Source organism: Brassica napus, chromosome C9 (assembly GCF_020379485.1).
Source record: "Brassica napus cultivar Da-Ae chromosome C9, Da-Ae, whole genome shotgun sequence".
NCBI classification, from domain to species: Eukaryota; Viridiplantae; Streptophyta; class Magnoliopsida; order Brassicales; family Brassicaceae; genus Brassica; species Brassica napus.
This window is the reverse complement of record NC_063452.1, coordinates 8,138,856-8,154,043: the sequence shown is the minus strand read 5'-3', so window position 1 is coordinate 8,154,043 and position 15,188 is coordinate 8,138,856. Positions and strand designations below refer to the sequence as shown.

The 15,188-nt window shown below is 32.5% G+C and overlaps 1 protein-coding gene across 1 annotated transcript; it reads left to right on the top strand.

Annotated features, from left to right (window-relative positions):
• The first annotated feature begins 1,924 nt into the window (after positions 1 to 1,924).
• Positions 1,925 to 5,635, top strand: LOC106351485 (putative F-box protein At2g16290). The gene is made up of 2 exons (XM_013791281.3): positions 1,925 to 4,648; positions 4,766 to 5,635. The coding sequence occupies exons 1-2, from the start codon at positions 4,241 to 4,243 to the stop codon at positions 5,528 to 5,530; spliced, it is 1,173 nt and encodes a 390-aa protein (XP_013646735.1). The 5' UTR covers positions 1,925 to 4,240; the 3' UTR covers positions 5,531 to 5,635.
• The last annotated feature ends 9,553 nt before the right edge of the window (positions 5,636 to 15,188 follow it).

Sequence of the window (15,188 nt, the reverse complement as noted above, 5' to 3'; positions counted from 1 at the left end):
TAATAAGTCTGGCTGTAAGAGAAGGTCTTGATATGCGGTTAATGGATGTTGTAACTGCCTACTTATATGGTCCACTGGATAATGAGATATACATGAAAATTCCAGATGGTATTGAATTGAAAAACAAAGAGAGTTCTCGAGAACAACATTGTATCAGATTGAACAAGTCTCTTTATGGATTAAAGCAATCAGGTCGAATGTGGTACAATAGACTGTCCGAATATCTCCTGAAAGAAGGATACAAAAACGACCAGATCTGCCCATGCATATTCATAAAGAAGTTCAATAAGGGTTTTATAATCATTGCAGTATATGTAGATGATTTAAATATCCTAGGAACCTCTGGAGAAATTTCTCAAACTGTTGAATATCTCAAGAAAGAATTCGAGATGAAAGATCTTGGAAAAACAAAGTTTTGTTTGGGATTGCAACTTGAGTATATGAAAGATGGAATTCTTGTGCATCAAAAGGCATATACAAAAGAAGTACTCAAAAGATTTAATATGGACCAGTCTCACCCATTGACTAGCCCCATGGTCGTGAGAAGTCTTGGTCCGGACACTGACCCATTTGGTCCGAAGAAGAAAAATGAGGAAGTCCTTGGTCCCGAAGTGCCTTATCTCAGTGCCATAGGAGCTCTGATATATTTAGCTGGCCACACACGACCAGACATCAGCTTTGCTGTGAACTTACTTTCTAGGTTCAGCTCATGTCCGACCCAAAGGCACTGGAACGGGATTAAACATATACTTCGTTACCTACAAGGAACGAAAGACTTGGGTCTTATGTTTACTAACAAATCTAAGGAAGATTTAGTTGGTTTTGCTGATGCAGGTTATCTCTCTGATCCACATTATGCTAGATCTCAGACTGGTTATGTTTTTACACACGGTGGGACAGCTATATCCTGGCGGTCCATGAAGCAGACCATGGCAGCCACATCCTCTAACCACGCAGAAATATTAGCCATGCATGAAGCCAGCCTTGAGAGTGTATGGATGAGATCCATGACATAGCATATTCGTACCACTTGTGGTATGATCAAAGGAAATGATCCACCGACCATCCTATACGAGGATAACACAGCATGCATCGCACAACTTAAGGATGGATACATTAAAGGAGATAGGACGAAACATATTCTTCCTAAGTTCTTCTTTACACACGAGCTTCAGAAGGCAGGAGAGGTCCAAGTATTGCAAGTCCGTTCGAGTTAGAATTCAGCCGACCTCTTCACCAAGTCACTACCAACCTCAACGTTCAAGAAGCTCATATGGAAGATAGGCATGCGTCGACTGAAGGATCTTCGGTGATGCATTCATCAGGGGGAGTTCATGTGTTGTACTCTTTTTCCTGTCTTGTTTTCCCTTTTACCACATTGGGTTTTGGGTTTGTCAAGAGAGGTTTTAATGAGGCAACATCCAAAGCATGAATGAACCTTGACCGGATGTGTCGATCAAGGGGGAGTGTTATAAACCATTTAGTGATCGACCCATTTATCAGCCCGTGTAGCAGGACGGGCCAAGCCCATCCGCAGGATCATACTGGCGCCTATCTACTCTTGTGTTTATCTACATTAGAGTTGATGTTTATCTTACGTATTGCTAGTCATTATCTAGTTAAGGATAAGTACGATCTCATGTCGATCCAGTACTTAGACCGTCATTACCATATGTATATAAAGACCAGTTGGTCGACCTAATAATACACAAAAGTTCCCCTCTTCATTCACAACACAATTTTAATTTTAATTTGACTAATTAAAGTTTTAATATCTAATAGATAAATTATATAATTCAATTACAAACTAATATTATAAAATATCTAAAAAAAAATGGAAAACGTTTTTGAAAGAAGAAGAAGATAATTCCATGTATTTATTTTGTGTTTATCTACATCTTTATTTCTTTTTTATTTATTTTTATAATTAGTATTATATATATATATACACATATCATAATTAGATTTATCATTATACTAAAATATTATAAATAGTTTTATACAAAATAAAAAAAAATTGATTGATATTTGTTTGTAAACATAATATGTCATGGCATATTTTTAAAAATTATTAAATTTATTTTAGTATTAAAATACTAAAAAGAAGTATATAAACAATAACAATATATTTGATATATATTTGTTTGTTAACATGATTTTTGTGATATTTTCATTTTTATTCTTATCATTCAGTTGCAAGAATAACTTGTATTTGTTATTTAAGCTAAAAATTTAATATTTCTTTGTTTTTATTTTTATTAAATATTTATTGTTATCATCCAGTTGTAAGAATAATTTTCAAAAAACAATATTTTCAAAATATGGTTTTTACAACAAGTACCTTATATTTATGAAAATTTAAAATTTACTTTATTTAATTTTAATGTTTCAAGAGTTTTAAAGAATTATAACTTTGTTTAAATTAAAATTTCCTCAAATATACATTACATATTAATTTTTTTGTTTGTCAACATAGTTGTTCTGCTTGAGTGTTTATTCAATTATTATAGAAAGTATTTCACAAAATAATTATTCATATATCAATATTCTTATTTACTTTGACTAATATAATATGTAATGCTGAATTTAGTTTAACATTCTTTTGCTTTTGATTTATTTTGAGATTTTGTAGGTTATGCTAATTCCTAGAATTTGGTTTAATAACATCACTTTATATTAACAATTATATATTTGTTTATTTAATTATATCATTGTTTATAAATTAATATAATAAAAATTTGTTCAAGATAAAAACATATTTACAAGATATTAGTGTTGTTATCCAAAATAATATTTTTAAATCAGTAAAAATTAAGAAATTGAAAGATTCATAAAATAGTATAAATTTATTGTTTTATTTATTTTTTTGATCTTTAAACTAATAATATATTTATTAATAAATTTATATATAAAAAAAAATATTTGCCTCCCTCCTGTTGCGCCACGTCATAAAGTCGTTGATTGTGAGTGTGACACCTGTCTTCTTTGCCTAAAACTCATCCATTAACTTTTGATGTGGCTGCTGCGTTTCATAATTGTTTATGGTTTAGTGGGTTTTTTATTCACACCGTGATATAACCCAAATACAGAGAGATAGTCACTATAATGAAAACATATGTAAAGACTGAAACTTTTGAAACGAGAAGGAAAAGAAGGAGCATACCGTGAGTTTCTGGATGCTACTGACTTCGCCTTGGTTGGAGGCGATATCAACGGTGACGGTTCATTTCGCCGCCACCTCCGGTAACTCAATAACATTCAAGAGTTTAAAATTATTGGCGATGGGTTTTGCAGAGTAAGAAGAGGCAAAGGGAAGAGGATGATGAGCAACAACACTGAAGAGGTTAAAAAAGAAAATCGAGCCAATTAATAAAAATATTCCACAGTTTAAGCAGTGGCGAGTAAATCAGATCGGTTTCTCAATTCCACTATGACTCGATCAAGAGAGAAATATAGTTTTTTTTGTCCAAAGAAATATAGATATCATCAAAGCAAAGATTGCTCCGAACGAATCATAAGATGATAAGGGATGCAATCAAAGGTTTTTATTTCATTTTTTAATTAGTTATTGGGAATTAACATGAATGGAAGTGCCATACACACGTAGAGACATGCGTGTTGGTGAGATATGAGATACACATTTTAAACTTAAAAGGGAAATAGACAGGAAGCAATGCGTTCTATTCCCATTGGGTCTTTTCTTTTGAGTCTTTTGTTTCAAAGAAAAACGACATAACATAACCAGATTTACTTTTTAGTTTAAATTCGATTCAGCTTAAATGCATGCATAATTTTAAGCTACACAAGTTTCATTCAATAAATAAACCAACGGAAAATTTTATTGTAAGAAATTGGGTTAATTGAAATTCATAAGAAAGAAAACAATAAATAATTAAAAATAATTTTATAATTATCTAGCTACTTCTATTTATATATATTTATATATCAAAATAACATAAATATATGATTATAATTAATATTTAAATAAAAAATACGGACGTAGCCTGGGCCGACTCTAATATTTATTAGATAACTATGCTCGCATGTACGGACAAAACTTCTAGTGAAAAATATTCAAATATGACAAATAAACAAAATTATCTAGAATCACAGTGAACATGACAAATAATCAAATTCAGTTTTCAAATAAAATTATAGATTTAAGGATTAAGGCTGAAAACATAATCAAAAGACCTTCAATTCTTTAAAGTAGAACTCTTTCCATACTGCGGATCTAACCATGGCAGACTGGTCGCTGCTTCACAAAGACTTGTTGGAACGAATCAATGGTTGTTTTGAGACATGTTTTGAGATTGTTCACTTCCGCTCTGTCTGCAGCTCGTGGCGATCGGCCATATCTCTTCCCAGCTATAAGCTTGGCTTAGGCGTTAGTTGCCTTCTTCCTGCTTTCAACCATGACCCTCGGTTTGAAGTCGATACACAGTGCATGCTTGAAAAGATTCCAGTTTTCCTTTTGAGATTCCAGACTCCCTTTGGTATTGATTATATGCTGGTAGGCACGAGCGAGAGGAAATCTGGTAAACAGAAGTTGCTGTCTCCTTTTACAGATTATGGATTGGCAAGTAAATCTGGGATTATTCTAAACACCCTTAGCTGCCAGATCATCCCCTTGGGTCACTACTACAAGGTCGGTTCTGTTTTTATCTTTATCATTATTTTTTCTGAAAGAATAGTTCTGTGTCATTATTGGTAATTTGATTGGTTATAAGATGATTCTCATTGTTATAGACAATCTTTTATATAGATAAGGTTTTACGCTATAACAACGAGACGTTCTAGAACACGACGTCAGAGTTATGCTATACGAGTTGCATTTCTTCCATTGGATAGCAAAGATGATAGGGAATTTGCAATAGTAGCTGGAGTCTTTGGTGATTTAATGATGTATAGAAGTTGTGACAAGGTATGGATTAAAATGGAGGGTCGGTTTAAATCATATCGAGATATGGTCTTATTTAAAGGAGAGGTTTATGTTGTTGATATGAGTGGACGGGGACATGTCTTCGTTATCGACCCCTCCAAGCTAGTTACTGAGATCCTCTCAGTCACACAGTCTCATGAGTCTTTTGACGAGAGATTGGTTATCTCAGGAGAAGAGCTCTTGCTTGTGCAGAGATTCACGCCAGGGGCTTATGGTCATGAATATATGCATACATGGTTCAAATTGTTTAGGCTCGAAGAGGAAGGCCAGAACAAGAGATGGGTTCCGATTGATGACTTAGAGGACCGAGTAGTGTTTCTTGGGTATGAGCATGACTGGAATCTCTGCTATTCGGCAAATGAGCTGCCGGGTATGATAAGAAACTGCGTTATGTTCATTGAACCTAGTGGCGTCTTTGATAGGATCCGTGTGTTTGACTTAAGAACTCAAAGGACCCGTAAGGCATCCGAATGCAGTGGCTGTATCGATATGTATAGCCAAAATGTAGAATCTTCGTTTCTTTGTGGAATTTTGGCGACGCCAAATCCAACAATCAGCATCTATGACTTATCAAGTGAATCTGAATAATTCGCTAACCTTGTTTCCAACATTTCCTTTGAAAATTTCCTTTTTGGACATTTGCAAATCTTTGTAAGAAAACACATCTTTTTTTAATGAAAAAATATCAGAACATCATAAACGAGTCTCTCAAAAAAATTATGACTAATTATATTATTACAAAAGAGATTTACCAAATATGACTCAAAACTTGATTTTGATTGCAAAAATATACCCAAACTTGAATCAAACGCAAAAGTAACATAAAAACTTTGTGAAATTACAGTCAACCCTTTGTGACCAAACAAAAAAACAGAACTCATTTTTACGAATATATTCCCGCTAAGTCTTCTGAGTCTTCTGGGATTATGTTAAGTCTTCTGGACGACGTCTACGGAAGTCGTCTGGTATAGTTGATCTTAAAAATAATTTATAAATTTTGTAAAAAATATTCTGATAAGCGAAAAATCAAAATCATGTAACTATAAATAGTTTTAAGTGATATAAATTAAGATATAATAAAATTGAATTGTTTTCAACATAGATGAGTGAAAGTAGTGAATCATGATATTCTTTTGTCTAGGGTTTAACAACATATGTTGTAGTATTGTATGTATTCTTAGGGTTAGATTTTGGAAAGTTTAAATGTTTTTTTGAAAAACTAAAGTTTTACCTATATGTGATTATTTCTGTGTATAGTAAACACTTTTTAAGTTTAATTTGATTTTATGAAGTGTTTAGTTAGTTAATTTAGTTTAGGGGTTATGTTTAGAGTAGCGATTAGAAGACTTCTCTGAAAGTCTTCTAACTCCCGCTAAAAATATTTTAGTTTCCCGCTAAAAATTTTGAAGTTTTCTGGGTGACTTACAAGTAAGTTCTCTAGCAAGTTTTCTGATCGAAAATATTTAACTTTATTGGAATTTTTTGTCTCCATATATAAAGAAAAATTTACTCATTCTCTCTCCTCCTCTCTAATGGCTGCAACAAAAATGATATGTTCCTCATTCTAAAACTCTCCAACCTCTCTCTAATCTCTTTGAACTTATAAACACCAAATTTTATTGTTTTTGGCTCATATATTTCTCACTAGTTTGAAAGTGGGATAACTTCTTCATCCAAACGCCTATGAGATTTATTCAACTTCCTGGTGATTCTCCACTACTTTATGTATCTAAATACAGCTTCTTACATCGCGATTCATTCTGGTTTGAATAGAATGACGAGGAAATTGTCATATTCCCAAACAGGAAAACTGAGATCACCTGATTTGAAAGTGGGATAACTTCTTCATCCTAACTCCTATGAGATTTATTCCACTTCCTGGTGATTCTCCAGTACTTTATGTATTAAAATACAACTTCTTACATCGTGATTCATCCTGGTTTGATTAGAATGACGAGGAAGTTGATATATTTCCAAACAGGAAAACTGGGATCACCTTACTTGAAAGTGGGATAACTTCTTCATCCTAACTCCTATGAGATTTATTCCACTTCATGGTGATTCTCCACAAATTTAATTATCCAAATACAGCTTCTTACATCGCGATTCATTCTGGTTTGATTACAATGAAGAGGAAGTTGTCATACTCCCAAACAGGAAAACTGGGATAACCTGATTTGAAAGTGGGATACCTTCTTCAATCTAACTCCTATGAGATTTATTCCACTTCCTGGTGATTCTCCACTACTTTATGTATCAAAATACAACTTCTTACATTGTGATTCATCCTTGTTTGATTAGAATAACGAGGAAGTTGTTATATTCTCAAACAGGAAAACTGGGATCACCTTATTTGAAAGTGGGATAACTTCTTCATCCTAACTCATATGAAATTTATTTCACTTCCTGGTGATTCTCCACTACATTATGTATTCAAATACAACTTGTTACATCGCGATTCATTCTGGTTTGAATAGAATGACGAGGAAGTTGTCATATTCCCAAACAGAAAAACTGAGATCACCTGATTTGGAAGTGGGATAACTTCTTCGTCCTAACACATATGAGAATTATTCAGCTTCCTGGTGATTCTCCACTACTTTATGTATCCAAATACAACTTTTTACATCGCGATTCATTCTTGTTTGATTAGAATGACGAGGAGGTTGTCATATTTCCAAACAAGAAAACTAGGATCACCTGATTTGAAAGTGAGATAACTTCTTCATCCTAACTCCTATAAGATTCATTCAACTTCCTGGTGATTCTCTATTACTTTATGTATCCAAATACAACTTCTTACATCGCGATTCATTCTGATTAGATTAGAATGACGAGGAAGTTGTCATATTCCCAAACAGGAAAACTGGGATAACCTGATTTGAAAGTGGGATAACTTCTTCATCCTAACTCCTATGAGCAACAACATAAGCAGACGGTGGACTCAATCATTACCCGTCTCCACTTTGTCTCCGTCGTCACCTTTCTCTCTCTCATGCCCGGAGACGCATCAACAACAGACCAAATGCAGTGGTGCTCGTGGTGGTGATTCGCGGAGCGTAACGGTGGTCTCTTTCATCACCTGTATCCACCTCGCGAAGGAGAAGAGGATGGAGAAGAGAAGGTTCGTGAGGATGCATAGGCAAGAAAGAGAAGCGAAGTAAAGAGACTCAGTGGAGAAGAATTGACGTGTACAAACAAAATAAGCAGATTGGTTATTCAAGTTTTTTCAGTTTATGACATGTCAATCTCTCAGTCATTTTTAAAGCTGAGGTGTCATGTTCTGGAAATAACCTTGCTCCATTATGTGTTGATTAAAAATAATATGTTATTTGTTGATTGGAGTTCTAATCAATCCAGCCCGTTGTGACCAAACAAAAAAACAGAAGCCATTTTTACGAATATAGCCCTAGTAAGTCGTCTGAGTCGTCTGAGATGTTGGAAGTCGTCTGGACGACTTCAAAGTAAGTCTTCTGGTGTAGCTGATCTTAAAAATAATTTATAAATTTTTAAAAAAATATTTTGATAAGCAAAAAATTAAAATCATGTAATTATAAACAGTTTTAAGTGATATAAATTAAAATATAACAAAACTGAATTGTTTTCAACATAGATGAGTGTAGGTAGTGAATCAAGGTATTCTTTGGTCTAGGGTTTGGCAACATATGTTGTAGTATTGTATGTATACTGTTAGATTTTGGAAAGCTTGAATGTTTTTTTGAAAAATTAATTTTTTACCTATACATGTTTATTTTTGTGTATAGTAAACACTTTCGAAGTTTAATTTGATTTTATGAAGTGTTTAGTTAGTTAATTAAGTTTAGGGGTTATGTTTAGGGTCGAGACTACTTACATTTCAGTCGTTTGGTGAAGAAATTAAAACAAATGACTTACATGTAAGTCGTCCAAATATTTACGCCTAAAATTTTTAAAATAATTATTTTCCCGTCTAGGAAGTTTTCTATTTTAGTTTCCCACTAAAAATATTTTAATTTCCCGCTAAAAATATTAAAGTGTTCTGGACGACTCAAGTAAGTCGACTAGGAAGTCGTCTGAATCAAAAATATTTTACCTAATTGGATTTTTTGTCTCCCTATATAAAGAAAAATTTATACATTCTCTCTCCTGCTCTCAAATGGCTGCAACAAAAATGTAATGTTCATCACTCTAAAACTCTTCAACCTCTCTCTAATCTCTTTGACTTGAAAACACCAAATTTTATATGAATTTTTCAGTTTTGTCTCATGTCTTTCTTACTAATCTATCTTTTTTTTGCAGGTTTTTAATCAAATGATACTCATCTTCCACTCACTTAAAGGTAGATCTATTAATTTTAGATATGTATTTTTGTGTGTTTTATAAAGGTAGATTTATCTAATTTTTCACTCATTTTCTCTGTTTTTAAGTCATTTGAACGTTTTTGGATATGCAGGTTTTTCAGATCTGGATTTGATATGCAGGATTTTCATATCTGTAAGACTTTTGGGACGACTTACATGTTAGTCGTCTAAAATATAATGCACTAGACGACTTCCATGAAGTCTTCCAGACGACTTCTATTTCAGTCGTCTAGACTTCCTGGAAGTCGTCTGGACTTCATGGAAGTCGTCTGGACTTCATGGAAGTCGTCTGGACTTCCTGGAAGTCGTCTGGACTTCATGGAAGTCTTCTGACGAAGTCTCCCTTTCATAATAGACCTGAGCGTTTTGGTAAATTTTTTTGTCTGATTTTTTTTCATTTGGTAACTTCTTGTTGTATAAATTTCTTATTTTTTCCCAAAATAAAACTCTCCAAACCCACTCAAATCTCTTTGACTTGAAAACACAAAACGTTATATGAATTTTTCAGTTTTGTCTCATGTTTTTATTACTAATCTATATTTTTTGCAGGTTTTTAATCATATGGTACTCATCTTCCTCTCATTTAAAGGTAGATTTATTAATTTTAGATATGTATTTTTTTTTGTGTTCTATAAAGGTATATCTATCTAATCTTTCACTCATTTTCTCTGTTTTTAAGCCTTTTGAACGTTTTTGGAGATTCAGATTTTTCAGATCTGGATTTGGATATGCGGGTTTTTCAGATGTGGAAGACTTCTGGGCTAGAAGGCTTCGAGACGACTTCCATGAAGTCTTCCAGACGACTTCCAGGAAGTCTTCTGACGGAGTCTTCTCCCATATCTCCCCTTCATAATAGATCTTAGCGTTTTGGTAAGTTTTTATGTCTGATTTTTCTTCATATGGTAACCTCCTGTTGCATAAAGTTCATAACTTTTTCTCAAACTAAAACTCTCCAAACCCACTCCAATCTCTTTGGCTTGAAAACACTAAACTTTATATGAATTTTTCATTTTTGTCTCATGTCTTTCTCACTAATCTATCTTTTTGTTGCAGGTTTTTAATCAGATGGTTCTCATCTTCCACTTGGATATGTACTTTGTGTGTTCTATAAAAGTATGTCTATCTAATTTTCCACTTATTTTCTCTGTTTTTAAGTCATTTGAACGTTTTTTGATATGATATGCATGTTTTTCAGATCTAGGTTTGATATACATGTTTTTTAGATCTGTATCAGACTTTGGAAGACCTATGTGAAGTCTTCTCAAAAGTCTTCTAAAATATAATGCGCTAGAAAACTTCCAGGAAGACTTCCAGACGACTTCCAGGAAATCTTCCAGACGACTTCAAAGAAGTCTTCCAGACGACTTCCAGGAAGTCTTCTGACGGGGTCTTCTTCCATATCAAGTGGAGTCTAAACTTGTCTTTGTAGAGGAATGATTTTTAATAGTTTTGTTTGTGGTATGTTTTGTGATTTGCATGTGTACTTCTTTAGTTGTGACTTTTTTTGTAAATTTGAAAAGATATTAATGAAAAAGTTTGGTAAATATGTTCATTTTCCACAATATTATCTTGCAAAAATTACTTGACATAATTGAAGTTATTGATACAACTTCAATAGCAAAATACAATAACACAAAAAATTAATCAAATTTATTACAAATAAGGGAGAAGAATTCTCAAGAAAACTTAGTCAAATTCACAAAAGATAAAACATTACATAAGTTCAAAGCTAGAACACTTTCATTAGATACAAAAGTAAAAAGTATATCTTATGATCTGAAAAAACACATTAAACCATGTTACTTGATATTCTTGAAGTTACTTAACACTTTTGAAAATTAAATAAACATATCTTAAAGTTACTTAACAAATTACAAAAACTAACGTAGAAGACTTCCACAAAAGTCTTATCAATTAGTTAGAAACTTTACTAAACATGAATGTTGCTAACCTCATAAATATCACCAATTAAGTTATAAATTTCATTCAGTAGCCCAATATTGACTAATATACATGAATTAACAAAAAAAAATTAAAAAGTCTTTATAGTTTTAGAGAAAATGAAAGTTTATTAAACATTGACGTAGACGACGAAGTCGTCTGGTAGACTTCTAGGAAGTCGTCCATTTAGCTTAGTTTTGCAATTGATTTTTAACCTAGACGACTTACATGGAAGTCGTCCATCTTTGTTTGTTAAAAAAAAACTCGAGACCACTTGTCTAAGAAAATCGGGTTAATTTTGCATTTGACCGGATTGTGTCAGAAATTTGAACTTTTCCAGACGACTTACACGGAAGTAGTCCGTCCGACGACTTACATGGAAGTCATCCAAGATAAGCAAGGTTTGACCAGAATCTCGAAATAAAATCATGAACGACTTCAATGTAAGTCGTCGGACGGACTAACCTGAGACGACTTCCATATAAGTCGTCTAGGTATAACAAAATATTGATTTTTTAATTTTCTACTGGACGTCTTACGTGTAAGTCGTCCAGGAAAAACAAAATTTCTGACACAATCCGGTCAAATTGAAACCTAACCCGTTTACCCTAGACGACTTACATGGAAGTCGTCTAGAATTTTTTTTTAAAACAAAGATAGACGACTTCCATGTAAGTCGTCTATAAAAACACATTTAAAAGTCAATTGCAAAACTAACCTCTGCATTGACCAGAAGACTTCCATGTAAGTCGTCTGGACGAACAGATCTGGGAAAAAAGTTGATTTCATTGTTTCAACCAGTGAGATAACTTTTTAGCACACATAAGTCTTTTCCAAACATCCAAAATGATCCACCAAGAATCGTAAGCTTCAATTTCTCTATGAACCATAAAAAAATTAGAATCAAAATCTTGGGTTTTTTTGGATGAATATGGAGAGAAAGTGAAAGAGATGTTGTTTTTAGTTCATAAGAATTGAGAAATAAAGAGTGTAAATCAATTTTTAGATGCATTAAGAGATTCAAATTGGTTGTTCATGGTGGTTGGTGTATTGATGGCAATGACAATATTGTGAATAATTGAGGAAGATGAGGGTGATAGAGTAAAATATGCGTTTTCAAAAAAAATAAAATAAGTGATGACATTTTCGTGAATAATCTGAACTTTTGGGATGAAAGAGGCAAGTCAAAATTCCAAAAAAAAAATGTTAGTTTTGTGTTTGACTTCAAGTTTTGAGTCATATTTGCAAAAACCCCAATTATAAACTATGAAAAGATTACAAATATGATTGTCTACCTCACAATTCTGTGTCTGGATTCATGTCTGAGTGTATTGTCTGTATATGTATTATTGAACAATGAGTCAAATCACCTGATCCACGTCTCTCAACTTTTATATATGAAAATTTCAGAATTTTACTTTCAAAATTAAATCTTAATGTCTACAAAAAAGAAAAAATAAATAAATAAATATGTATAAATAAATAAATAAATATATATATATATATATTAACAAAGTTCCATTTTCTCTCTGATAACTACCCCAGCATAATGTACTTATTTGTGCTGGTTAGTTCACAACTAGGGTCACGCCGGAGGAAGACATGTGAATCGATAACGTCGAATAAAGTCGATGATCAAATTAAGCAAGACAAAGGAAGTGGGAAATCGGCCAATTCCAACATCAACAAAGGCCAACGGTCGCGATCAGTACATGAACATGTTAGCTGTGCGAAAACATTCTTCAACTAATACAAAATTCAATTTTCATACTTGAACTCTCAAAATTTGGTTTTACCATACATTGACATAATTTCCGTTAGTAAACGTTGAGTTATCGTTAACCAATAACAGAAAATCGGCTAATTCATACATCACCAGGGACCAATGGTTCGGATCAATACATAAACACTTCACCTGTGAAAAAACATACATCAACTAATACAAAATTTAAATTCAATACATGAACTTTCGAAATATGGTTTTAACATACACTAAAGCTTGACATACGCTTCCGTGAGGATATTTTGTTGTTAATTTTTTATAAATTATTTAATGACATTTTTAAATATATAATTTTTTGTTCATTGTTTTGTTCCTACACATAAAACGGAAAGATCATATTCAAATCCTACCTGAAAATTTATAATACCCGAACAAAGCATAATTTCAAAACCTAAAAAAAAACTCGATATCCGAAAGAACCAATCCATACCCAACCGTATACCTGATATCCATATATAACTGATTATGTTAAGAAATAAAAAAAAATTTGTTAACTGGTTTGAATTCTTGTCGCGGATGGAGAAAATTCATTCAAACATATGGAATTATTATGGTTAACACGTAAAATAAACGTTGTTGAATTATTATGACAAATATAATTAATGAAGTAGTTAAGAAGTATGAAAAAGAATGTAAAACATATAATAAAATACTTAAATATAGGTAAGTTATGTTTTATATTTCTACAAGACATGCTGTCAAATTATTTGGAGAAAATGCAATTAATAAAGTAGTTAAGTTGAGCGAAAATAAGGAAAGAAAAGATATAATAAATCTGTTAAAAATAATGTTAGTTTTATTTTTTACTTAAATTTATTAAAATAGATTTACCTAATTCCACTAGTCAAACAATAGCGAAAATAAATTGTTTGTCACGTGTTGATTAAGTAAAGTTTTTATTGTATTATGTAATAATTAAACCGTAGTAGGTAGGAATTAACATAGAGAAACGAGAATGTTTAGCTTATCGAAAACATACTCTTTTCTCTCTGTTCAATTTTGTTTTTTTTTTCGTTGTTAGTGTTTTTTTTTGTTGAAAAAGTTGAAGAAAAAAATTAAAGAGAAAAGCTAACTAATGAATTACATAAGAAAGAAATCGTTTGACCTACATGATTTATTTTTCTCATCCAATTACCACGTAATACAGTTTAATTATCACGTAATACAGTTTAATTACCACATAATATAATAAAAACCTTACTTAATCAACACGTGACAGACAATTTATCTTTGATATTATTTGACTAGTTGAAATTAGGTAAATGTTAAGCTTTATTGTATGTTAAAACCAGATTTCAAAAGTTCATGTATTGAATTTAAATTTTGTATTAGTTGATGTATGTTTTTGCATAGGTGAAGTGTTTATGTATTCATCCGTACCATTGGTTCATGTTGATGTATGAATTAGCCGATTTTCTATTACCGGTTAACGACAACTCAACGTTTGACTTACGGAAATTAGGTCAATGTATGATAAAATTAAATTGTGAAAGTTCATGTATGAAAATTAAATTTTATACTAGTTGATGTATGTTTTCGCACATGTAACATATTTATGTATTAATCGGGACCGTTCGTCCTTGTTGATGTAAGAATTGACCGATTTCCGCAAAGGAAATCAATGATAGAAGATACAAAAGAAAAAAGAAGTTAATCTTTTAGCAAAAAAACAAAAAAAAAAAAAACAACTACCCCAGCATAGCATAGGGTGACCATGTGAGTGACACGTCAACTCTACCCTCAGTCTTCACAACTATGTTTTGCGTTCTCAGCTGTGGGCTTGCATCAATATTGCCGCCCATTATAAATGCGAAATCAACACATTCTAACTAAGATCACAGAATATTTCATTTGGCTTATTCAACAGTTGAACTTACGTTGTTGCCGCTTTAGCCCAAATCACTAGGCATGTCTGGGCGTTCTGATTCGGATCGGGTAGTTCAGATTTTTGGGTTTTTAGAAAGAGTGTCGGTTTGGGGTGAGGTTTACTCCTCGACCAAAGAAATTGAAAAAAGCAAGACTAACAAGTAGAGGTGGGCATAACCCTAAGCCAAAGAAGGGTTTGATTCCACCTCAACTGAAAGAGAGTCGGTAGCAGAACTTGACTAAGTAGCTGCAGAGTTTCGCTCAGCTGATAAAAGACCATATTTTGAAAGCCTATGTTGTAACCGTTTTTTCCGGG

What these genes read in the sequence shown, in the direction of transcription:
- LOC106351485 (XM_013791281.3), top strand. Translation starts at nt 4,241, where the DNA reads ATGGCAGACTGGTCGCTGCTTCACAAAGACTTGTTGGAACGAATCAAT. An exon ending in CCTTGGGTCACTACTACAAG is followed by an intron (nt 4,649 to 4,765) that starts GTCGGTTCTGTT and finishes TCTTTTATATAG; the next exon opens with ATAAGGTTTTACGCTATAAC.